This window comes from Squalius cephalus, assembly GCF_949319135.1.
Source record: "Squalius cephalus genome assembly, chromosome: 1".
NCBI lineage: Eukaryota > Metazoa > Chordata > Actinopteri > Cypriniformes > Leuciscidae > Squalius > Squalius cephalus.
Window position 1 is genome coordinate 51,957,356 of NC_137122.1, and position 26,264 is coordinate 51,983,619.

Genomic DNA, 26,264 nt, shown 5'->3' on the forward strand with positions numbered 1-26,264 from the left:
GAAAAACTAGGCGAAGAGTTTAATGACACTGTTTTATTTATGGACCGAAGTATAAGGCGTCTGAAAAGTGCAGAATAGGTATAATTAATAATAGCGGTAACCTAAATGGCAAAATCTTGGTAACAAGAAAAAAAAAAAAAAAAGATAAAAGAGCTTTTGTTGATCCAGAGAGAATGTTAAGAGGTTTTGTGACTTCAAGGATCAGAGTAGAGTTTATTTTAAATTGACAAAAAATCTGGTTAGTTTTAAGGAAACATGGGGTTTAAGTGAAATGTTGTGTACTATAGATCATGAGGAAAACCTATTTCTGAATGTTTAAAAATGGTGGTAGGTAATTTTTAAATATGTTGTGAAGCAATATATGCATGCAATGTTTTTCTCTTTTTTTGTCTTGGAATTTTATGTTTTTATGTGAGATGTTTCTTGTTCAATTGTAAAAGGAAAAAAGGGGAATTTTTAAAAACCAAAGAATGGTTAAAGAATGGGGAATGGTTAAAAAAAAGATTTTTTTTTTTTTTTTTTTTGCATAAAGAGATTCAAACATCTCTCTCTCTCTCTCTCTCTCAACAAATGGAAATGCTGCAGCACTCTTTACTCGTCTGTAGATGGAAGCATTGCATAAAGTACAAAAACAAACCCTACAACATTCCTGTAAAACTGATGATCTCAAAATTTAATAAACAAAACAAAGATAATACAGCTGCATACTTATCAACATCTAACAACAAAATAAGCAAAAAAAAAAAAAAAAAGATATATACATACATAGCAATATATAGGCTATATACAGGTCCATATATATTTGGACACTCCAGTATATAAAACACCAGTATATGGTATATAAAACTCCAGTATATGGACACACATATATAAAATGAAACACTCAAGATGAATTTGAAGTGCAGACTTTCAGCTTTAATTCAAGGGGTTGAACAAAAAAATCAAGTAAACATTCTAGGAACTGCAACCATTTTTTTTTTTTACACAGTACCCCCATTTTCAGGGGCTCAAATGTAACTGGACAAATTAATATAATCATAAATAAAATGTTCATTTTTAATATTTTGTTGAGAATCCTTTGCAGGCAATGACTGCCTGAAGTCTGGAACCCATGGACATCACCAAAGACTGGGTTTCCTGCTTTGTGATGCTTTGCCAGGCCTTAACTGCAGCTTTCTTCAGTTGTTGTTTGTTCGTAGGTCTTTCTGCCTTTAGTTTTGCCTTCAGCAAGTGAAATGCATGCTTGATCGGGTTGAGATCAGGTGATTGACTCAGCCATTGCAGAATATTCCACTTTTTTTCCTTAAAAAACTCCTGGGTTGCTTTTGCTGTGTGTTTTGGATCATTGTCCATCTGTACCGTGAAGCGCCGTCAACCAACTTTGCTGCATTTTGCTTAATCTGGGCAGACAGTATATTCCTATACACTTCAGAATTCATCCGGCTGCTTCTGTCTTCTGTCACATCATCAATAAACACCAATGATCCAGTGCCACTGGAAGCCATGCATGCCCATGCCATCACACTGCCTCCACCATGTTTTACAGATGATGTTGTATTCTTTGGATCATGAGCTGTTCCAAGTCTTCTCCATACTTTTTTCTTCCCGTCATTTTGGTACGGTTGATCTTAGTTTCATCCATCCAAAGAATGCTTTTCCAGAACTGGTCAGGCTTTTTTAGATGCTTTTTGGCAAAGTCTAAACTGGCCTTTCTATTCTTGATGCTTATGAATGGTTTGCACCTTGTGGTGAACCCTTTGTGTTTCCTCTCGTGAAGTCTTCTCTTGATTGTAGACTTTGACAATGACACGCCTACCCTCCTGGAGAGTGTCCTTCACTTGGCTGGATGTTGTGAATGGCTCTCTCAAGAGCTGTAATTCCTAAACCCGTCCTCCAATTTGGATGTAAATACCCTCAAATTAAACCTGAGCACTTTCAGCCCATATCCATTAAATAACTATAGCTTGAATATGTTTTGGTAAATACCTGAAAAAAGAAAAAAAAAGAAAAATATTTTAATTGTCCTCAGATGATGCCATGTCCTCCAGCTCATCCTTTACAAAACAAATGTAGTTTTGGATCTCTGAGATGCGCTTGCGATTCCTCTTCACCTCATCATTGTGCATCTATTAACACAAACAAAAAAGATTTACATTTTATTTAATAATAAAAGGTTGTTCTGATCCTGGACAGCTGTATGGTAGGCTACAACGTAATATAATAATATTGTTAAGCATTTCACAGGAAGTGTGTTCATAATCAAGTACCGATTTCAGCAGATCGCTCATCCAGATGTTGGGCCGTGCCAGTAGCTCATCCTCCCTGTTATCAATCTTCTGCAGGTGGGTGTCGTGAGAAGCATTGACTGCATTGGTCACTGTGTCTTTATCTACCAAGAGCTACAGGGCAGCATAGGAAATGAGGAAGAAGGATCAGTCAATACTAAAAATAAGTGTCTGGCATGTAGTTACTAGGGGTGTAACGGTACGTGTATTCGTACCGGACCGTTTCGGTACAGGGCTTTCGGTACGGTGCACGTGTGTACCGAATGACTGAATGCAATATTTTGTGTGCGGAACATAGGTACATTTTCGTGTTTCCACACGAACATATTAAGTGGCGGAAGTCTCCGCGTTCAGCGCAAATCCCGCCCTGCAGCTGATTCTAAAGTATTTACCCGTCGTCACTGTGTAACCTAAACCAATGAAATCGGCTGTAGGGCGAAAAATCACACACCTCGCACTGTACAACAACATACACGGTGACGGCACGCTTTAGCCCAGCCTCTCGCTAGCTAGCGTCATGGCCAATGCAGACAAGCCCATAGACCGAAAATTCTCGCGCAGCTTTCATGAGCGGGGCTTTTCCGCTCCTTGTGCGCCGCCGCACTCTCCGTTCCGCGCGCGCGTGTGTGTGTGTGTGTGTGTGTGTGTGTGTGTCGGTGCGCTGCGCTCTCTGCTCAATGTTCGACTCTGTGTTTGTGCTGCGCGTTCTGCTCTGTCGTTAACGGCCCAAACACTATAATCATGTACCGATTACGCACTGGCAAAGCAAAGTCCACTCAAATAATGTGAAATTTCTCAGTAGTAGACTTCTGTTTGCTGAGCTGGTATAGTCATGCTGGGCAACAATGGTAAAATGATCACATGCTCTGGTAATAATAGCTTTGTAGGGCTATATTTTATTTTGATAATTAGTAAAAAAATGAAAAATAAAAAATCTTAAATTGATTATGTTGATTGATTATTGAAAAATAATAATACATTGATATATCTATGTTTAATATTATTTTAATATAGGGCTATTTTCTGTTCCTTTTTTCCCCCGGTGTTTCATTTAATTCGGTGATTCTAAGTTTAATTATTGATGATTACAAGCTTGGAGGAAATGCAATTTATTACAGCAAATTTTGCAATTAATTAGTTCTTTTTTTTTTTATCGATTCCCAGACTTAATTTTTAAATATGAGCAGGCCTACAAGCTGGGATTGGTAATGTTGCACTGTAATCATAGTTATTTATTTATATTTTTCATTATATTTTATTATGTGATATTGGTTTGAGACTGAGAGTATTTTTTATTGGTTTGAGACTGAGAGAGAACTTTTTTTTATTTTATATACATTTTATTAAAAAGTGTTTAAAAAAAGTGTAAACAAATTGTTAAAAAAAAGTTTATAGTAATAAACAACCTGCAGTTTAATGTTTGCATTTCCTTCCCTTACTGTACCAAAAATAAACCGAACCGTGACTTTAAAACCGAGGTACGTACCGAACCGTGATTTTTGCGTACCGTTACACCCCTAGTAGTTACGATGGCTTTTGACTTCTTAATTATTCATTATTTAACACAAATGAAGTGATCATGAAGACAGTTTTCCACTGACCGTTGCCAGATCATCCGGTATTTTCTCCTCTTGCTCGCCTTTAGCCACCTTCTCCAGTGTTGCCAAGGCAATCACAAGCTGTTGTTCATGGTGCCGGTTCTCCAGGTCTCGAATCAGTGCGAATGTGTGTCAGAGTTAAAGAAGCCTTACCCATAAAATAAAAATATTTATTTTATATATGCTTTGTTGGATAAAGGATATATCCCTTGCACGTTTTCAATGAACCCTCCAACCATGTCTGAGATGTTCCTCTCAAAGTCTTTGAAGATGTCCTTAAAAAAAATAACAAAAAAGCATATTTGTGAAACTTCCACTCATTTAGGTGATATGCTCCGTAATTAATATTACATTAACAATATAGGTATTTTTATTCTGACCTCCAGTTGGTCCACCAGTCGCAGTTCAAGACTCATGAGGGTTTCAGAGAGCTGGTCAGCCTGTTCATGGCAGGAAGTGATGTGAGCTTTACGAAGCTCGGCGTCTGCGACCTGTTGCATTTCCGCAGTCTTCTGCAATAGAACAGAATTTAATTAGTGAGCGTTTTGATGTGTTCAACTGGTGAGAAACAGGTTGTTTCGTTTTCCTTGTGTGACTAAGGGAGAAGAAACCAACCTGTCTCCTGGAGTTTTCAAAGTCAGCTGTTATTTGCGCTGCTTTGCGCTGATTGTCAGCCACTGCCTCATGGGAACCGGTAACAAAGGATTCCACCTCAGCCGTTCTCTGAGCAAGCTGAGCCAAACCCGCCTCAAATATCTGCACACATAGAGCTTCCATTTTGCTCTTAAATGTAAATGGATTGTCAAGGTAAATGGATTATTTTGAGTCCTTTTTAACAGCTGTTCCCTCATCTGCACTCTTAAAGGGCCATTTTACAGTCTTGATGTTGCTTTTGTTATTTTGCTTTATTTCCAGATTCAGTCATAGGCTCCTTCTTACGTACTAGAGCACGTTCGCACATGTGCACACTTCAAAATCGGCACTTTGACAAACTAAAAGACGTAAATAATATTTTTGATATTTGCCCTAAAAGTTATTATCACGAGGAGCTCAAAATATAAAAAGCATAATAGGTCCTCTTTAAAAATAAAGGTTCCAAAAGTTTGCAGCGATGCCATAGAAGAACCATTTTTCAATGGTTGGTCAACCTTTCAGGAAACATTTCTTTAAATAACCATTTTTTTTTTCTTAGTTTGAAGAGCATTTTAAAAATCTAAAGAACATCTAATCTAAAGAAAAGCTCCATGAATGTTAGAGGTTCTTCAGGGAAACTTCAATGCCAAAAAAGAACCCTATGTTTAAGAGTGTATTATAATGTATTGTTTTCATTTGTGGTTTGATTTGTATATTTTGCTATTCATAATAAGGATATGTCTCCAGCAAAGCTTCAATTCCGGGGAGGAGAGCCAGTTTCTCTGCATCAGGATCCTCAGCAAACATGCTGTCGAAAAGTTGAGGTCCATTTAAGAACTCCACGAATGCGTCCTGTGAAAGAAGGAAGCAATATTTATTCACTACTGTCAAGAAGAGTATATATTAAGTTTGTATGTCCAGTAGAAAGAAGATTTTAATACAGTGCAGCGTTTCAAACACTGTAGTGTAAATATGACTTATTAAACCTCGAGCATTTAAGATCAGTGTTCTTGTACTTAAATGAGATGGATGGCATGGTGATATTGGTCACCTTGTGTAGTTGAAGCTCCTCTTTTCTGATCCTCTGAGCCTCAATTGCCTCCTGCTCCTGGAGCTCATTGTGTTGCAGTTCTTCTACAGCATCTTGATACTTTGCAAAGGCAGTTTCACGCTTTATATGTAGGAGCAAAAAATATGAATTATGAACAGAACATTAGGACAAAAAAAAAAAAGATGCTATTGAATGTGCACTTGTATGTGTAATTCGAATCTCATATATATTTTACAAAACTGTACTTGCAGATAATAAAACATAAATGCACTTAATGAGAGTTCACTTTCATGAATGTTTCTTAAGTCAACTTCTAAAAAGTGCACTTTGCAATAATGTAAAGTGAAAACTTTACTTTGAAGTTGATTTAAAAAAATGTTTTGGTCATGCTTTAAATAAGTACACTTATTTTGATGTGTTGACTAACATTTAAAGCTCATGCAAAGTAGTTGATTATAATTTAAACTGTGTTATTCAATATGACATTTTAAAGTTAATATATTTTAAATGTACTAAATTGCAACTTCAGTGTGTAATTCCAAATATATTTAAATGCGTTTTTCAATAGAAATTACATTAAAGTATTGTGACTGTTTCAGTGAGTAACTCGTTATTTCTGAGTTGCAGGTGATTGGCTGAAGGGAATGGTTGCACACCTGAATGTAATCATGACGCTCTATAAAAGAGATGGGAGCGTGGGGCTGTTTTTGTGCAGAGATTGGGGCTGTTTTCGCTTTGCTCTGTACCTTGGGTCTCTTGTCAAGAGGCTAAAGGAGAACTCATGAGATGTGAGGGATATGGGAGATCATCGCCGCCTTTTGATCCATCTCCTTTGGGATGGTTGTTGTTTTTGGAGGTTTCATGGACTGAGAATGGTTGGACTGTTGTCTTTCATAAATGCTACACCTTTGCACATATCTGCTGACACACTGATTACCATTTATACTGATCTTTAATGTTGTTCTGTCTTATACTGATAAATAAATTCACTTATTAATTGGCTGTGGTGTGTGGTTACTCCCTTATTTTGGCAACTCGCTATCCCGCAGCCTATGCCATCCGAAGAATTACCACCAAAGCAGTTGTGAAAGCTTTAACTCAGTTCATATCTATTTTTCGGGATACCTAAAATTATTCAAAGTGATAACGGTACTAATTTTACGTCTCGTATGTTTGCTGAGGTTTTGAAGGTGCTTAAAGTGAAACACAATCAGTCGAGCGTATATCATCCTCAAAGTCAGAGTGCGATTGAACGGTTTCACCAGACTTTGAAGTCACTTTTGCGTGCTTACTGTGTGGAGTTAAACCGTGACTGGGAGGAGGATTTACCCTGGCTATTACTTGCTGCTAGGGAAGTACAGTAAGAGAGTTTGGGATTTAGCCCAAATGCTTTAGTTTTCGGTCATCATGTACGTGGACCTCTTTCTGTTTTGCGTGAGGGACTAGGTGAGGAGGATCCTCCGCAAAATTTGGTAGAGTATGTGAATGGTTTTCGTAGACGTTTGTTTTTGGCCGGATTGAGTGCACAGAAAAATCTTGCTGTTGCGCAAGAGAAGATGAAGAATCACTTTGATAAGCATGCTGAAGGTCATGTCTTTACACCAGGTGATCAGGTGTTCATTTTGTTACCGTCTTCTGGGTCTCCTTTTTGTGCTAAGTTTACTGGGCCATATACTGTTATTCGGAAACTGTCTGACGAAAATTATCAGGTTGCAACTCCAGATAGGCGAAAATCTAAGCAGTGTTTCCATGTAAATTTGCTTAAAGCTTATCGTTCTCGAAATTCTGAAGTTCAACCAACTAAATCAGTTGCTCCTGTTGTCACTGCTGCTTTTGAGTCTTATCAACCTTTTGTTGAGGGAGGAGAAGATATGGTTAAGGAGGATATAGTTGTTCTTGAAGATTGTGTTTTGCTACCTCGATTAAAGAATTCAGAGACTCTTCAGAATTTAGATGCTCTGTTTTCACATTTGACCGAGGTTCAAAGTAAAGACCTAACCCAGTTGTTATGGGAGTTTCCTGGCTTGTTTTCAGATGTACCCACTTGTATTGCATGATGTTTATGTGGGAGATGCGCAACCAATTCATCAACGTTTTTATAGGGCTCCAGTCAGTAAGAGAAATGCATTGGAATCTGAAATTCAATATACTGTATGCTTGAGAATGGAATAGCTGTTCTGTCGTGGTCAAGTTGGGCTTCACCTTGCTTGTGGCTCCAGTCAGTAAGAGAAATGCATTGGAATCTGAAATTCAATATACTGTATGCTTGAGAATGGAATAGCTGTTCTGTCGTGGTCAAGTTGGGCTTCACCTTGCTTGTGGCTCCAGTCAGTAAGAGAAATGCATTGGAATCTGAAATTCAATATACTGTATGCTTGAGAATGGAATAGCTGTTCTGTCGTGGTCAAGTTGGGCTTCACCTTGCTTGTTAGTGAGGAAAGCAGATTCAACTTAGCTGCGTTCACACCAAACGCGAATCTGCATCAAAATTCGCGCCTGCCGCTTCTAGTTATACGCGTGACCACTTTGTGTGCATTCGCGCGTCAAGAGCGAAATTGACGCGCGTAAAATCAAAAGTTTGTAGCGAAATTTATGCGCGTCACGCGCGTCAAAGGCGAAGTCCGGGGGCAAAAGTTTCGAAACCTGTTGGCGGCCATCTTTTTTAGATGTTTATCGAGCATTAGCAATAGCATTAATCGAGAGAGTCACCGCTCGTATATGCTCTGGAGAGCAGAAACAGCAGCGTAGGGGACATCGTCGCAGTACTCGGGTCCACCAAACCCTCCGGAGGGTTTCAGGAGTTTCACAATTTGCTTCAGGAGGTAGGTTTGGTGGACCTAACGGTGAGGACGCTGACGAGGACAGCGTAGGCCGTATAAAGCCTCGGCCTCGAGTGGTCTCTGCATGACGAGCCCGCGCTGTACAGTCTGGCGCGAGGTTCACCCTCTCCCGCACCTAATCTGTCATTTATTTTTGTTTTGATAATAAATGGAGCCAGCCTCCATAAGTGAAACCTGTCCTGTGATTTTTTTGAAAAGTTTTTATACACTTAATTGTGTTTGGTGTCTTTACATTAGATTAATAAAGTTTAATATAGGCTAATCTAGAATAGATATCCTATAAATAGCATTCAATACAAATGAGTAGGCTATCTCTCATATTGAAATCGAGTTTTTATGTGAAAGATTTGCTTTGTTGTGCATTTTAGTCATATTACTAAATAATTTATTGAGGCCAAACCACTGATCTATATAATGTCATTCTATATAGATCAGTGGGCCAAACATAAAATAACATTAAACTGTCAGTTCACCACGTGACAGTAGCAAGCAGGCAGGCTCCTGATTGGTTAACGCGGCGCGAATTGACGCAGAAGTTCAGATTTTTCAACTCGGGCGGCAGACGCGAATTCGCGTCAAACGCGTGATGCACAAAAAGCACAATTCGCGCTTGACGCGCAAAACGCGCCAGACGCTCAATTCGCGTCATTCGCGCGAACTAGATGCGCGAATGAGGCGAATTCGCGTCTACCGCGCCGCGCTAAACGCCTCATTCGCGCCGCAAGACCTCCAGACGGGGGTAAACGCGTCTTACCATTGACTCAACATTGAAATCCCTCGCGCCAGACGCATTTTCGCGTTTGGTGTGAACGCAGTATAGATTTTGTACTGACTATTGCAAGCTAAACGCCATCAAAGCCCGATGCTTTTCCACTTCCTCGAATGGAGGATTGTGTAGATCAGGTGAGTAGCCTACAGCTAATTTTACCATTTAATTTTACGTCTACCAAGAAAGAACTCATGCGTTTTTTGGGGATGGTCGGTTATTACCGGGGATCCTGTTCAAAATTTTCAACCGTGGTTTCTCCTCTGACTGACTTTAAAGCAGCACTAGGTAACTTTTCAACCTTCATAATATATTTCCAAGACTCTTGTGATGGTACATCGACTTACTATAGGTTGAATGACACGTCTGCCATAGCCTGACGTGGTCTGTATAGTTTTTAATCGTACTTTTAAACTTCGGGGTTCGGGTAGTAACGTTAACACCCCCGCACAGAAAGAATTACAAAATTCGACTGCTTTACGGCATAGGCTACCTCACTTCCCCCAACACGTCCTCACATGCTGTTGGACTTGTAAGTATATTGCTTATATTGTTTATCACTCGGACAAGCTTTCACTCGTTGGTGTGAGCTAAAAAGCACAGCGTTCTTGTTGATGGATTAGTAACTTAGACATCTTCGGAGGCTAGCTCGATGTCCGACGATTTGAAACTCGTTGTGTTTATTCCCCAATCGAACTCGTGTAACTGTCTGTCACACGTTTTACCGTCCACAGCATTACTTGATAGACAAAAATAGGACAAGAATGAGCATCAAACAGAAACAACCCGCTCACGGTGGAACATCGCACATACAATACACAGACTGTGCCGAGTCAGTTAAACAGGGCGCGCGCAGCTCTTAAAGGGGACACACATTATTGCCACTCGTTACAGCTTCCATCTGACTGAACAGGGACCGGTATACAGGGGGGAGGGGATCAGGCCGTGAGTGAAGAGACTGCTCTGCGTGAGTGGTATTTACGACAGTAACGTTAAATACAAGTAGTCCACAGCGACTCTAGGGGTCGTTGTTTGACCAAAACGGAATTCTTACCTAGTGTGGCTTTAAGAACTCAGTGAAATTTGACTGGAGCGAAAATTATTATTGACCACTGCTCCTGTTCTAGCTGCCCCGAGGCTGGATATGCCATTTAAACTACAGGTGGATGCCAGCCAGATTGGGGCTGGAGCTGTCTTATTACAGACAGGGGAGAATGGTTTGGACTATCCCGTAAGTTTCTTTTCTCGTAAGTTTAAACACTTATTAGAAAAAATACTCTGCGATCGAGAAATAGGCTTTATCTTTAATTTATTTTTAATTGTTTGTTTGGAGGTTTCATGGACTGACTGTTGTCTTTCATAAATGCTACACCTTTGCACATATCTGCTGACACACTGATTACCATTTATACTGATCTTTAATGTTGTTCTGTCTTATACTGAATAAATTCACTTATTAATTGGCTGTGGTGTGTGGTTACTCCCTTATTTTGTTGCGATTCAGAAGAGATTGTAACAGTATTTTTTAGTTTACACTCTTAAAAATAAAGGTTCTTTATTGGCATCGATGGTTCCATGAATAAACTTTAACATCCACGCAACGTTTCCATTCCACAAAAGGTTTGTTATATTAGAAAAAAGTTCCCAGGATTAGGCCTTAGTTCCATTAGGGCATTTAAGTAGCTTTTATAAACGTTCCTTATATATATATATAAAAAAAAAACATTACTGGTTTGCATCTCGAGACAAAACAATGACACAACATATTTTAAAATATATCAGTGCAAGTTGCTTTCAGTTAAAAAAGCTCAAACATGCATTTTTGTCTGGGACTATCTTAAACCTTGTCTGTGAAATTGGGCAATAAGTCAGAAAATTTCAGCTAATTTCATTTATTATAGATTTAAATTTAAATTGCAATTAAGTGTCAGAAAACATTACATTCAGTTTGCACTTAAATATTTTCTTCCAAAGTATAATATTTCAATAATAGGAAATATTCTCTTTCTTTTTCACAAGTGGTCAGCTGAAAAACGAAGTCAAGCAACTGCAATTATATGCGAAAACATGATATGAAATGTCTCACTAACCGTTTGTTCATCCAGCAGTCTGTAGTCCAGATAGACCAAGTCTGGAAGATATGCCGTCACAAATAACTTGAAGTTCTCTTCATCACAGATGGGATTTCCCGCAAGGTTGAGAGTGCGTAGATTCTTAAACTGTCTGAGGTACAGCACCTGCAGGGTCAGATATGATTTACTTCAGCTTTAGGCTTGAGTGACACTCATATTGGAAATTAATTAGTGGATGGCTGCATATTTTGGAGTCAGACTCATTTTCATCCTTCTGGGATTCTACATTTTCTAAAAAATTTATAATCTAAAATATAGTTGGCTTACATTATCCAGTTGAGCAATGCCATTGTTTCCAACAGAGAGGATGTGCAGGTTCTGCAGCGTATCCAGTTTTTCAATGACAGAAATGCGGTTGTTGAACAAACTCAAGTCCTGAAGTTTCACAAGAGAGTCCAGTCCTTCAATCACTTCAATATTATTGAATGACAGATCTGAGGAATATAAGAATTCTGGCTTAGTATTTGGAGATACTCCGGATATGTTTTGGATATCAGTCAGACAGTCTGAACTCACCCAGCCAGATCAGATTAGTGAGGTTTTCTAACCCTTCAATCCTCTCAATAACATTATTATCCAGCTGAAGTTTTGTTAGAGAGGTGAAATGCCACAGGTGGAACATCTTTAGGATGTCTACAAAAAACACAATATTATATTAATTATATTTTTCAAAAAAGTACAATGTACAATGAACTGTTATTGAAATTATACCAATCTTGATAATGAAAATTAATGAATGAAAATTAATGAAAAAAAAAAAAAAAAGAAACTCCTGTCATTAATTACTCACCTTCATGTCGTTCCAAACTGTTCATGTTCGAAACGAATATGAAGACTTTTTTGATGAAATCTGAGAACTTTCTGTCCCCCCATTGACAGCTACGCAACTTCTGTTACGAAACGGCTCCGAGACTCGAAGGTGAAGATCCAAATGCAGTTTATTTAAAGAGTAGTCGTACAGGCAGGGTCATCAACAGCGAACAGATCAAAGGAGGAAACACAGAGAATATCCAAATAACAGGCAGAGGTCAGGGCAGGCAGCAATAGATAGATTTCCGATGACGTCACATTTCTCCAGCAACTCCTTACGGCGCCATCTTGTGTGTCAAGTGGGTCAAGCGTTTGTGTTACGGAGCATGATAATATCCTGAATCGGCATTATTCTGAACATGAAAATCATACGATTATTCTCCGTTTGGCTGGAGTTAATGTTCAGTGCTGCTCTTGTGAACATTTAGAGGTTTTGTGCTCTGGAGATGTGACACTTTATCTAATCATTTCCAAGATGGGCTAGCTAAATGCGCTAACGTTAGCTCTCATCGGCTGTCAAATCGCTGTACCCAGGCGGCTACTATCGACACAACCCTTGAGAGGTGTTGGCTTGGCAGAAGCACACTCTGACGATTGTCCACCTTCATCAATTTCTCTGTGGCCACATCAGCTGGTCGAGTCAAAGGCAAAGGCTAAACCTGGAGCACATCGCTCCGTGCCTCTGCTCTCCATCTCTCTCCTACACTAAATTAGTTCGGAGCGTTGTGGTGTTGTTTTTTTACCCAGATGGTGTTGTCTTGATACTGAGTCTAAATGTACCGTATAATAAAGGCTGTGCAGATATCAGCCGCCTGGCTACAGCGATGTGAACCGTCAATGCAGGGCTCCAGACTAACATTTCCACGAGGGAGAGAGAGCAAGACAGCGCTTAGTTTGGAGACGTGAAGTTTTGTTTACACTTTCGCCTGGCTCCGAAGAGAGAGAGAGAGAGTGCGCGCGCGACCGGCTCTCTCTCTCTCTCTCTCTCTGCTCGTTCTTTCAGTTAAACATGCGCCCAGTTCATCTACATTACTCACCGATCAAATAAGACTTTGGCGGGACAAAAATTCACTTTGGCGGGCGCTAAAACAAGTTCAATGCAGGAGAATTCATGCGTGAATTTAACTGAGTAGTACATGACCATGCACTCGCACAAATGCGACCATATCAAATTTTAACTCGCACATTCTAACAAAATAATTGTATGCTTCCAGAGACTTTCTTCCTCTTAATTCGTCAAAAGTGTACGCACTAACGGTGTGGATGAGATACTTGGCAATGTCCATTTCCTGAATATCGGGGTACGCCGCAGGATTAGCCTACATAACCAGTCCTCTTTCGACATTGTGTAAAAGGATCCTTTCCATCGATATAACTCAATTTCTCATCATATCTTGCCTTGCAAACATCGTCTAATGTGTCCCTGTAAATAACCTTCACCTTGTCGCCAGGTTTGGAGGAATTTGTCATCGTTATCTCAACACAAAAGAGTCAAAAATACTTTATATTAACTGGCTTTCTATTAATGCAGCACAGTGGCTTACTGACAGCTTTGACACACAACATGGTGGTGCACCGCAGAGGATAATGGGTAATTCGCGAAACGGAAACCCATCTATAATCAGAGTCCAATAAACAATCCGAGTCAGGCCAGGCAGAGAAACGATCAGGAAACGGTGAAACAGTCCAAGGTCAGCAAAACAAGAATCAAACACGGGTAAATAACGCTCAGAAATGTTGTAACAGTAAAACAAGACTTCGCTCTGAGTGAATGTGAAAACCAGGTATTTATGGTGTGAGTGAAACAAGATGATAAGACACAGGTGAATGAGATGAGTGCTGATGAGTCCGGGCAGTGAGTTATGGGAAATGTAGTTTATGAGGAAGTGATCTTAGTCTATTGTGGAGCGCCCTCTGGTGGCTCTCAAGGGCACTCCAGCTGGTTATCGTTACATAGCCCCTCCCCAAAGAGCGGCTTCCAGACGCTCCAAAACTGTCCAGGTGGGAGGTGGCCCGGAGGCGGATCCGGGGGCGGGATGGAGGGCCATGTCCGTGGAGCGGAAGAGGACCTTGAGACTGCGGTAATACGGGAGGCCAGGACGGAGCAGGCAGTGCAGGCGACCAGGGCGGATCAGGCTGTGCAGGCGACCAGGGCGGAGCAGGCTGTGCAGGCGACCAGGGCGGAGCAGGCTGTGCAGGCGGCCAGGAAGGAGACGACCCTTCAGGCGGCCAGGGAGGCGACGACCCTTCAGGCGGCCAGGGAGGCGACGACCCTTCAGGCGGCCAGGGAGGCGACCATGGCACAGGAACAGTCACCGGCTCAGGAACAGACACAGGGACAGGAACAGACACCGGCTCAGGGACAGGAACAGACACCGGCTCAGGGACAGGAACAGACACCGGCTCAGGGACAGGAACAGACACCGGCTCAGGGGCGGCCATCTTGTCCAAAGACACTGGCTCGGCAGAGACCATCTTGTCCTGAGACACTAGACACTGGCTCGGCGGCGACCATCTTGTCCTGAGACACTGGCTCGGCGGCGACCATCTTGTCCTGAGACACTGGCTCGGCGGAGACCATCTTGTCCTGAGACACTGGCTCGGCGGAGACCATCTTGTCCTGAGACACTGGCTCGGCGGCGACCATCTTGTCCTGAGACACTGGCTCGGCGGCGACCATCTTGTCCTGAGACACTGGCTCGGCGGAGACCATCTTGTCCTGAGACACTGGCTCGGCGGAGACCATCTTGTCCTGAGACACTGGCTCGGCGGAGACCATCTTGTCCTGAGACACTGGCTCGGCGGTGGCCATCTTGTCCGAAGACACAGGCGTGGTTTCGGCCATCTTGTCCTGAGACACTGGCTCGGCGGCGACCATCTTGTCCTGAGACACTGGCTCGGCGGAGACCATCTTGTCCTGAGACACTGGCTCGGCGGTAGGGCTGTCAACGAATATTCTAAATTCGAATAGTTTTAAAAAACAGGAATTCGAACGTGAAAATTAATATTCGAATGTGAATTTCGAAAATGGAAAAACACGCCCGCGGAAGCAGAGGCGCGGCTGTCTGCTTTGCGAGTGGCGCGCGCGCTGCCTGAGGGACAGGTCACACGAGTCGCACTGTCTAGCACAGCGTCACTGCTGAAAGTTGACAGTGCACAAAAAAGACAATGGAGTAAATTGCAGTCAGTTTTTCATTTTTTTAATACAAGCACCAAGAATGTAGGCTTTTTCTTTTTTAATAGCACTTTATTTTTTATGAACCTCAGGGTAAAATTTCTTTGTCACATTTCTCGGAATTGTGTGCCTCATTTTATTTAACGTTAAACAGAAAAGTTCCATGTTTACCACAGCACAGCTCGCTCGGAGCGTTCAATGTCGGTTCTATACTGTAAAACTTCAATTAATGTTAATAAATTTGTTTCAATCACTGAATAAAGCCTGCTATATTTGGGACAAGAGTCGCGACCTTAAAATGCTTGCACAAAACTCTTGATCAGCACTCAACATGTGCTTATTGTTGTTGTTAATTTAAACCGTTATGCGCAGAGAGAGCGTGAGCGCACGAGAGAGAGAGAGAGAGAGAGAGAGAGTGCCTGTGAGTGAGCGAGAGTGAGGTCTGCGGTCTTGGCCATTAGTTTATTTACTTGGTTTTGTGTTGGTAATACATTGTCAAATATGTTTAAACTTAAATTTACTACCTATACAAGTAGTTACTGTATGTCTCTTTGTATTAATTTGTCCTGTTATAGACGTAATGCGCGTCATTGACAAAATGCGCAACCAGATGTTCGAATAGTTCGAATATTCATGTGTTTTTTAGAGGGAATATTCGAACGTCATTTTTGAGCAATTTTGACAGCCCTACTCGGCGGTGGCCATCTTGTCCGAAGACACAGGCGTGGTTTCGGCCATCTTGTCCGAAGACACAGGCGTGGTTTCGGCCATCTTGTCCGAAGACACAGGCGTGGAGTCGGCCATCTTGTCCGAAGACACAGGCGTGGAGTCGGCCATCTTGTCCGGAGTCGGCCATCTTGTCCGAAGACACAGGCGTGGAGTCGGCCATCTTGTCCGAAGACACAGGCGTGGAGTCGGCCATCTTGTCCGAAGACACAGGCGTGGAGTCGGCCATCTTGTCCGAAGACACAGGCGTGGAGTCGGCCATCTTGTCCGAAGACACAGGCGCAGAAAGAGGAAGAGGAACAGATTCAGGCTTAGTATCAGGATCAGATTCAGGCTCAGGAACAGATTCAGTCTCGGCGGGACGAGACTCTTGACGGGCGGACGTGACGTGAAGCTCAGTCTCAGGATCGGCAGAAGTGACGTGAAGCTCAGTCTCTGGATCGGCAGAAGTGACGTGAAGCTCAGTCTCTGGGTCGGCAGAAGTGACGTGAAGCTCAGTCTCTGGGTCGGCAGAAGTGACGTGAAGCTCAGTCTCTGGGTCGGCAGAAGTGACGTGAAGCTCAGTCTCTGGGTTGGCAGAAGTGACGTGAAGCTCAGTCTCTGGGTCGGCAGAAGTGACGTGAAGCTCAGTCTCTGGGTCGGCAGAAGTGACGTGAAGCTCAGTCTCTGGGTCGGCAGAAGTGACGTGAAGCTCAGTCTCTGGGTCGGCAGAAGTGACGTGAAGCTCAGTCTCTGGGTCAGGATCAGCACGCTCTGAGCTTGACGGGACCAGCGGTGAAGAGGACTCTGGGCTGGACAGGACCAGCGGTGAAAAGGGCTCTGTGCTGGACGAGACCCGCGGTGAAGGCTCTAGCTTGGCGGGCATGTCGCTTGCTGTCTCAGGCGCGGCGGACATGACGCTCTCAGTCTCAGGGGCGGCGGGCATGACGCATACTGCCTTGGCTTCGGCAGATCTGGCGTGAAGTGCGGGCTCGGCTGGACTGGCGTGAAGTGCAGGCTCGGCTGGACTGGCGTGAAGTGCAGGCTCGGCTGGACTGGCGTGAAGTGCAGGCTCGGCAGGACTGGCGTGGAGCGCAGGCTCGGCAGGACTGGCGTGGAGCGCAGGCTCGGCAGGACTGACGTGGAGCGCAGGCTCGGCAGGACTGACGTGGACAGACTCAGACTTGGCAGGTACTGTGGGGTTGCAGGGCTCCTTGTCCGCCAAACCCACAGCAAAAGCTGAATCGCTCAATTGCAGGGCCAAGTTCATATGTCCAAGAGTCCAATGAGGATTGTGCAGAGGCATGCTTGAACCGAGCGGCTCAGATAATCCTCCCCGAAAAAATATCATTAAGCATACCTCTTCCATGCAGGTCAGGTGGGCCAGCTCCAAAAAGTCAATTACATAATCCTCCATTGATCGATCTCCTTGACGGAGACGCATAAGTCTCATTGCTGGATCCATTTTGGCGAAGTCTTCTGTTACGAAACGGCTCCGAGACTCGAAGGTGAAGATCCAAATGCAGTTTATTTAAAGAGTAGTCGTACAGGCAGGGTCATCAACAGCGAACAGATCAAAGGAGGAAACACAGAGAATATCCAAATAACAGGCAGAGGTCAGGGCAGGCAGCAATAATCAGAGTCCAATAAACAATCCGAGTCAGGCCAGGCAGAGAAACGATCAGGAAACGGTGAAACAGTCCAAGGTCAGCAAAACAAGAATCAAACACGGGTAAATAACGCTCAGAAATGTTGTAACAGTAAAACAAGACTTCGCTCTGAGTGAATGTGAAAACCAGGTATTTATGGTGTGAGTGAAACAAGATGATAAGACACAGGTGAATGAGATGAGTGCTGATGAGTCCGGGCAGTGAGTTATGGGAAATGTAGTTTATGAGGAAGTGATCTTAGTCTATTGTGGAGCGCCCTCTGGTGGCTCTCAAGGGCACTCCAGCTGGTTATCGTTACAACTACCACTTTAATGCTTCAAAAAGTTCATAAAGGGATCGTGCAACTAATCCATATGAATTGAGCGTTTTTTTCCACATTTTCTGAAGAGACTCAATCGCTATATGATGAATAGAATGAATTTAGGCTTTTATTCACATATGATATTATAAACATTGATCAGTGAACAGAAGCTCAACCGAACCTGCTTGATGCTAGAAGAAGCTCAAACATGTGCGTAACACGAGAATGAACCTCATTGGTTCTTACTGAATATCAAACGTGTGCGTAACACGAGAATGAACCTCATTGGTTTTTGCACGTCAAGCTTGAGCTTCAGTTTACCACAATTGATGTGCGAGTTAATAAATGTTTATATGTGAATAAAAGCCTAAATTAAATCTGTCCATCATATAATGTGATCGTGTCTCTTATAAAATTTGGACTAAACCGCTAAATTCATATGGATTAGTTTTACAATCTCTTTATGAACTTTTTAAAGTGTCAAAGTGGTAGGCCTAGTTGCGTAGACTGTCAATGGAGGGACAGAAATCGCTCAGATTTCATCAAAAAGATCTTCATTTGTGTTTCGAACATGAACAAAACTCTTCCGGGTTTGAAATGACATGAGGGTGAGGAAATGATGACAGAATTTTAATTCTTTGCGTGAACTATCCCTTTAACACTGATTAAAAAAAGCATTATCTGTGTGAGGGGGGGATGTATTTTACTTGTCATGAAAATAATGTCTAAATAAATTAAAGTGGGTTTCACTTTTTCAATAATTTAAAATATATATTTTCTCTTGATTTTGGGGTGAAATATGACCCAGGAAAGTTTTCATGAGATTCATCTTGAATAAAATAAAATTGAATCAAAAATGTTTAATTTTACAGTTACGGTTCTTACTCCTGAAGTCCAGCCGCAGCTGAAGCACCTCCTCGTACTGGATGCCCTCTTTCTTGGCTATTTTTCCAGCTTGCCCTTGAGGTCCCTGTTCAACAATTGCTTGTTGTAGCATCTCCTCATCGATTACTTTGGGTTCATCCTGTTCCCTGCTCATTTTCCAACGCTTCTGATGACTGGACCCGTGTATTACCTGCAGTATTACCTGCAGTGATTAGCAGTGCAATAACGCAGCATCTAGTGCAATTGCTTATCTTACTTTGCAGACCTGTCACCATAAAATCAGTCAAAACGCTGTATCAGTCACCTATTTCAAATGTTATTACTAAAAGCTCGTTCATTTGACAACAGACTTAACTTACCTGGAAATATATCACTGAAGTACACGTCTGCTGGACGTCTCCCATAGGGACGTCTCCAACACTGTTGCTCAGCAACCACAGACTACCGCCATCAACTTCCGGAGTTTTCAGGAGCTTTGATGCGCTCTAAAGAAATGAAAATACATTTTAGTAATAATACGCAGTAATATAACCTTAGTGATATTCTTCGAGTATTTAATTTGTAAGATTCCTCATGAAATGGAAAATGAAAGGAAACTTTGGCAATTTAGAAGAAAGAGCGAAATATTCCACGTGTACTAAAATGCCTCCGCTATTTCTAAAATAAATTTCAAAAAGCAAACATGTCCATACATTCATGATTTTATAACGTAGTTTCCATACGTTTTTGCACATTAAGAGTATTTTGTAAATGAACTCTGCCGTGTTAAGACTTTGCCCATGATTGACAGCTTCCTCGATCAATAAATTAAAGGTTCCGCTTGTTTAAGCCAATCAGACAGCTCTCTGGGCGGGGCTTATGCGCGCTGTCCGTCAGCCTCTCACCATCGGAGGATTGTTGTTGTCATCAAGATGGAGTTCTTGTTGGGGAATCCGTACAGCACTCCCGTTGGCCAGTGCATTGGTGAGTTAGCGGCTTATAGTAGCCTTTTCTTCAATGAAATATGTTTTAATAACAGTTAATGGACCATGTTTGTCCATTGTTCGTGTTAAAAATGCTTGAAATTGTGTGTAGCATCTTACAGGAGCGTGAACAGTCAGCACTGTTAGCTACATTAGATGATATGCTAGCCAGCCTTTTTAATCCGGTAGAAACACAGACATGTTACTAGGGAACTCTAATCATGTGTTTCTATAATGGAAAATGCATAACTAGCGAGTGAGTAAGTGTGTCGTCAGCAGATCTTCACTGTGACTGAGTGTGAAGCTGCTGAAGTCTCACTGGCTTCAATCAGAGCAGCATCTGTCTAACATTTACAATTTAGGAGTTACAAACTTAGTCTATACGGAGATATCACTTATCTCTGCTTATATATTTTATATCGATTACTCTCAATCATGTAATACTTTGCCCAGTACATCATTATAACTAAAAAAATCTGTCACATTCGTGTTCATGAATATGCAAAACACTTCTATAGCCTACTGTTTAAAAATAATGAAAAATAAATGACAGCATGTCAATATCCAGGGCACCAAATCAAGATATATATATATATATATATATATATATATATATATATATATATATATATATATATATATATATATATACGTAACATGAACAGATTCTAAATGTCTCCTGAGTTTGTATCACAACACTGTTACATTTTTCAGTATTGGATTTTTCCAGGTTAATAATTGCATTTCTTTCACAGTATTTTCACAGTAAGACTTCTCATGTATCTACTGTACTCTCAGACATTTCTTGTAAAAGACTTCAGTACTTTACTGACAATTTTAGTCAAGGTTTTACAATTGTAATGTAAAAAAGAAGAAGAAAAAAAGCTTGGTTTTATTGTGAGTTTACAGTATTGGAAAATCATACTGTTTTTCTACAGTCCATAATGTACTATGAAGTTATGAATAGATTATGCTGTGGAGTTTTTTGATTCTTGTTGGCTTTATCTGATGCTGATGAACTTATTTCTGCTTCACTTTTAGCAGTTTGTGTTGTTGGTTTATTTTGTAATGTTCAGAGTTTATCTGTATTAATAATATTATTATTATTATTGGGTCATTTCACCTGAGATTTGGTGCCAAATTACAGGGGTGTAAAAATGACTTTTGGAAGGACAATTAAATGGAAATCTGTTGACTTTAGCAATCTTTGTTGCATTATATGCTAACAGTGATAGTTCAAAAAGGGCAACATATTTTTTTTTTTTTACCTGACGTTTGCATGCATGTAATGCAAGAATATATCTTAATATCGTTTTAAAGATTCTGGTTCTTTCCAAACTTTTCTTTTGGTATCTTCATTTTAAAGGCCCTCAATGGTTCAATCCCAGAGATATGGACATTTTAATGTGGCTCCAGGAGGAAATTGGTTATTTTATCTTATTTTCAGTGGTCAAAACCCAAATGTGGGTCTCTTTGCACACAGCTGATACTTTATTTTTTATAAAATAAGAGGAATATCTGAATAACAAATAATGTTAAGACTAGAAATGTCTTAAAAAAAGAAAATCATTTCATTTTTCAGGCCCTATATAATTCAGTCCCATAGACATGGGGATCTCAAAGCAGCTCCATGTTCAAATTGTTGAATTTGACCCATTTTCAATTTTTACACCCCTCTAATTTGTCTCCAAATCTCAGGCGAAAATTGTCATTTTGACCCCCTCTACAAAACAGTGGATTACTCAGTAAATATACATCTGTGACATTTAATATTTTGGCTTAATTCAAAAAATAGTTTTGAATTAAGTGTTTGGTTTTGCAAAAGATGTGACATTTTGCATGTTGAGTGCGTGTTTTGTGGTTTTGTGTGTAGAGTTTTGAGAAATGGAGCCAAAGTCTTTATGAATGAGTCACTGAAACATTCATTCAAAGAGATTTGTTAAAAAATCCTGATTCATCCATTAATGAAATAAGTGAAGTCTTTATGAGGGAGTCATTGAACATTCATTCAACATTTTTTATTATTATTTTATATTAATAATATATATATATTAATTAGATATTTTTAAATAGACAAATTAGCCTACATTTTATTTTGTTAACTTGTCTTCAGAATCGTGATCTTTGTTTTAACCCTTTCACACGTAAGTTCAAAATATTCTAGCTTGACCCCTCAGTTTTTTAAGGCAACCGTTATTTTAGAATGTATCACATTATTATTTCCATGGCGACTCGTCATGCTTGTCATGTGACACACCGCATCCACAATAGCGCTGTATGACAGATGCATCACTTTTATTTTGTTTTCCATTATTCAAAATGTTCACGTCATCAAATAGCTAGCCTACCTGATATTCCGATTCTCAAATAGTGAATGTGCTTTGTCATTTGTCGTGTGTGTATGTGTGTGTGTCACTCATAAACATCATTTTATTTGTTGACAACTAGGCCTAGTATTCAGGTTTGATTGCAATTACTAATAGTTGAAGTGTTACATATTGATGATGACTCTTAAAACCAGTTTGTGTTGGCATGTCTGGTCCTAAACTTGCTTACAACCATCATAAAGCAACCATTTTCCAGTCACAGGACTTTCCATTTGTTGCCAGTGCAGGTTTTGTGCAAACTAGTGCACATGTGGCATCTTTAACCACTCTGATTTTGCTTTCCCTTTTTTACATGAGCTGTTCTGCGAGGAAATCTATGTATGGCAGTTTATTTGCGTTTCAAAGTTGCGTGTGGTCACGGTGCATTTTCCTAGGAAGAGTTATCACATAGCCTAGTGAAATCTCTGAGACCACAATATATTGTATTTGTGTAACTGATACAGGGGCATTCTGTATGCCCTGCATTTGCATGTTGCCTGCCGTTTCAAAGGTGTCGTGACATGGATTATTTTAATATACCCCCTATATTAAAGGGATAGTTCACCCAAAAATGAAAATTCTTTCATCATTTACTCAACCTCAAGTTGTTCCAAACATAAATTTAATTCGTTTGCTGAACTCAAAAGAAGATATTTTGAAGAGTATGGGTAATCAAACAGCTGATGGGCCCCAGTGACCTCCAACTCTATATTGTTTTCAATCTAGTACATATTGAAATAAATAAGCTATCCCTCCTGTGGCCTTACACCAGGTTCACGTTAATTATGATTGTTAATCATCACCCTGGTAATAAACAGGTTTAGGAAAGGACTATTAAATGAAATGTAGGCAAGTGAAAGAAACGCTCTCAGCCTTCGCAGCATCTTAAGTGGGCAAACTGCATTATCGCTACTCTGATTTGATTTGGTATTTTGCAAACAATGGCTCACTACTTTTCAGCAGCTCACTTCTCCGGCCTCGGGCCTCTAGGTCATAAGTTGATCCTGCTGGTTCAGGATCTGCTGACCACAGGACAATATCTCAGCAGATGAGCGTTTTTATGAGGCAGATCATTCTTTTGTTAAACCAGATGTCTTGTATTAGTATCTGACAGAACCAGCTTCCAGAAGGAAAGTGACAGTACAGAAGGGAAAAGAAGTGTCTCTCAGTCGTACACTACCGTTCAATAGTTTGGGAATATTACAGACCCCAAAAGGTTATGTAAAGCCCTATTCAGATAGATTTTTCATGGAGAAATCTGTGTTTCACAGGCTAACTTTGTTATTTTAATCCTGTTTTTCTCACACAACCTCAGTAATATTTCCAGGGCAAATGACCTACTGATTTTCGGGCAACTCAACTCAACGGTCCTCTGAAAAATCCAACCAGTTTGCGCAACCAGCATTCATGCTTTCCATTCATTTCAATATGGATGTCATCTGACGAAAACATTTTATTACAAAATTAATAAATAGCCAAATTGTGGAAACTGTGAAGACTGCTTATTCTAATATCAGTGTCAGGTAAGATACTTACTATATATGTGTATAACTCACTTATATGTGTTTATTATAAACAGACACTTTGCTAAACTCTGAATGCCATTAAATAGTTTTTTTAAATAAAAAAAATTGTTTTAATCAGTAGTTCACGTCTAGAAAACACACTTCTACCTCTATAATAAACAGGAAGATGTTCGGCACAGACGTTGAGTGATAAGAATTGTAACTGAAAAATCGTTTAGAAAACTACTTCAATCTGGGGTTGTCATGATACTGTCATTTTTTTCTAACTTTGATACCATACCTTAAAAAATATCAATATTAGTTAACATTTTCGATTCCACAGGGAAAACTTACATATCGCCAATATACAGATAATTTGTTATCTCATAATTTTTTGATCATTTGTGTCATTTTGTTGTAATAGTTTACACACAGCACAGGGAGGCTTTATTTGAATCGTTGAACTACATTTACAAAGAAAGACAAGTAAACAGCCAGTAATAAAATAAGAACAAATAAACAAAAAAATTGCACACAATAACACAAATTAAACAATAGAAAATAAAGAGAGAAATTAAATAAACACGGCCTTAAGTTTTTCAGGTGGGTCTTTCAATAGTATTCAGGTCAGAAATACTACAGAAATTAAAGTAATCAAATGTAAAATAACATAACATCATAATAGTTTTCATTGTAAAAAATTAAATGCAGATTAATGCTTAACAATTAAATTTATTCAGTCAGGAGCAGAGAGTGATTTTCTCTTTGTCTTTTTGTTCTTTGATTATCATGACAGACAGCAGCAGGTTTATTAGGCTGCTGTCACTTTAAGAGCGTATGCACGGATCCAATATACTATTACACAGCATGCGTTTTCTCAACTATGTTTTCCTGAATACTCGGCAAGATGGGCATTTTGACATAATTTTGTACGTATTAGACCATTTAAGCGCAATAAGCCACGTAAAATAAGTAAATTTGGCTCTTGCGAGCTGTTTGAGAGATGGCTTTATGTGCGTGACACTTCTATAGATCAGTGTTGCATGTGCTTTTGGTGAGAGCGTGAAACCTGAGGGAAAACAAGCACTAGTATTCAACCAGAGCGAATGAGACGAGTGAGTGAGAGGAGGCGGTGTGTGTCACTTCGCCGTCAGAGAGAATGATCTGTGTTAGCCTGGGAAAACCCAGACAACTTCCGGCAAATTCAGATTTGCTCGAGAAGTAGTCTGGCAAAGAGCTCATTCAAGCCCATTTCCATGGCCTAGAAATCACGGCACCAATCAGAAACGTTGAGGCGGGCTTTACACAATGACGATCGCTCTGATTGGTTTTAGGTCTATCCAATTGCGCCCAGAGGCATTTGAGCGACGTCCGTTCAACTTTTAAATGCATTATTATATTCAAATTGCAAACACATGAGGACAGTCTCCATGAAAGACCCACTGGCAGATGAACGTGCTACTACATTTCTCTCCGAAATGGTAGGAAATTAAATTAGATTTAATAAAGGATTTTAACTGTGACACGATGATTGACAGGGCAGTTTAAGTGACAGGATGCACGCGACAGATCCGTCCGATAAAGATGACGAAGTAGTATGTCCCAAAGCTTGCCTACTTTTTTGCTACACATTCAAAAGTAAATACCTTTTCTTCACAAAAAGAGTACATACTTTTATGGCGTAGTGTAACTTAGGCGAATTGGGACGCAGCATATGGCTTTACACGATGCCGATCGCTCTGATTGGTTTTAGGTCTATCCAACTGCGCCCAGAGGCATTTGAGCGACGTCCGTTGGTGACGCCCCTTTGGAAATGAGTTATCAAAGAAGCTTTGCCAGACCATAACTCAGTTACTACTGAGAATGGTCTGGTTTTAACCAGGCTAGATCTGTGTATCAATACTACAGAAAAGTTGAGACCATTTCAGATATTTCAGTATCGAAAGGAGTGAGGTATATGAGTGAGGGAAAAAAACAAGCTAGTGATTGTTTGGTACCAAAATGGGCAACACAAGTTCACAGTTACTGATTAATTTCCTGTGCAATAAAAAGTTGCACCTCTGCACTGAAATAGACATGGTTGACAATAACAAAAGTCAATACCAGTAACCACAACAATAACTATATTAATTTAAACATTACGAGATTCAATTAAATCAATGGCATCAATAGTGTTTTCCAATAAATAAGCTATGCTTTAATTATTTTAAATAAGAAATATTAATATTTCTTTTGAATATTTATAATATAAGTACAGTATTCTTAAGATCCTTGCAGTTTTGTCACATGTGTCTTGAATATGGGTACCAAATTGAGTCTGTATTACTGATGCTGTGGATTCTGGTATTGCTTTTTTGTCATATTAGTTTGTTTTAGATTAGTACTGATGTACCAGGTCACTTAAATAGTTGGGCAGATGACGTGACGCAAGTTTTTTCTGTAATTAAGTGTAAATGTTTACTGAACTGCATTTCTCAACTAAAACAACACATGCCAGTGGGGCATAGAACATCATTTTATTTCAATATTATGATTTTGGGACATAAAATGTATTTGGTGTTGTTCATATTTCAAGGTGAA

At 40.3% G+C, this 26,264-nt stretch overlaps 2 protein-coding genes across 3 annotated transcripts in view; one reads left to right on the forward strand and one right to left on the reverse strand.

Annotated features, from left to right (window-relative positions):
- Positions 1 to 657: 657 nt before the first annotated feature.
- On the reverse strand, positions 658 to 19,631 carry LOC307158310 (dynein regulatory complex subunit 3-like). Its single transcript, XM_079870747.1, has 14 exons — positions 19,574 to 19,631; positions 19,211 to 19,336; positions 18,852 to 19,041; positions 11,822 to 11,938; positions 11,573 to 11,739; positions 11,264 to 11,410; positions 5,568 to 5,687; positions 5,256 to 5,368; positions 4,499 to 4,673; positions 4,264 to 4,395; positions 4,088 to 4,158; positions 3,887 to 4,010; positions 2,268 to 2,399; positions 658 to 2,126 (listed from the first exon to the last, which is right to left on the reverse strand). The coding sequence occupies exons 1-14, from the start codon at positions 19,583 to 19,585 to the stop codon at positions 2,016 to 2,018; spliced, it is 1,737 nt and encodes a 578-aa protein (XP_079726873.1). The 5' UTR covers positions 19,586 to 19,631; the 3' UTR covers positions 658 to 2,015.
- Positions 19,632 to 19,728: 97 nt separating this feature from the next.
- Positions 19,729 to 26,264, forward strand: part of tom1l2a (target of myb1 like 2 membrane trafficking protein a) — a 48,312-nt gene continuing 41,776 nt past the window's right edge. For both annotated transcript variants that reach the window (XM_079871085.1, XM_079871086.1), the window contains exon 1: positions 19,729 to 19,814. In XM_079871085.1, coding sequence (XP_079727211.1) covers positions 19,763 to 19,814 — 52 coding nt within the window. In that variant the 5' untranslated portion in view covers positions 19,729 to 19,762. The remainder of the gene's footprint in view (positions 19,815 to 26,264) is intronic.

Bases quoted from the DNA above. Each gene is read 5' to 3' on its own strand.
- LOC307158310 (XM_079870747.1), bottom strand. The intron at 4,674-5,255 runs ATATCCTTATTA...CAATCCATTTAC, and splicing joins ATTGAAGCTTTGCTGGAGAC to ATTTAAGAGCAAAATGGAAG. The intron at 2,127-2,267 runs GTACTTGATTAT...TTGTGTTAATAG, and splicing joins TGAGCGATCTGCTGAAATCG to ATGCACAATGATGAGGTGAA.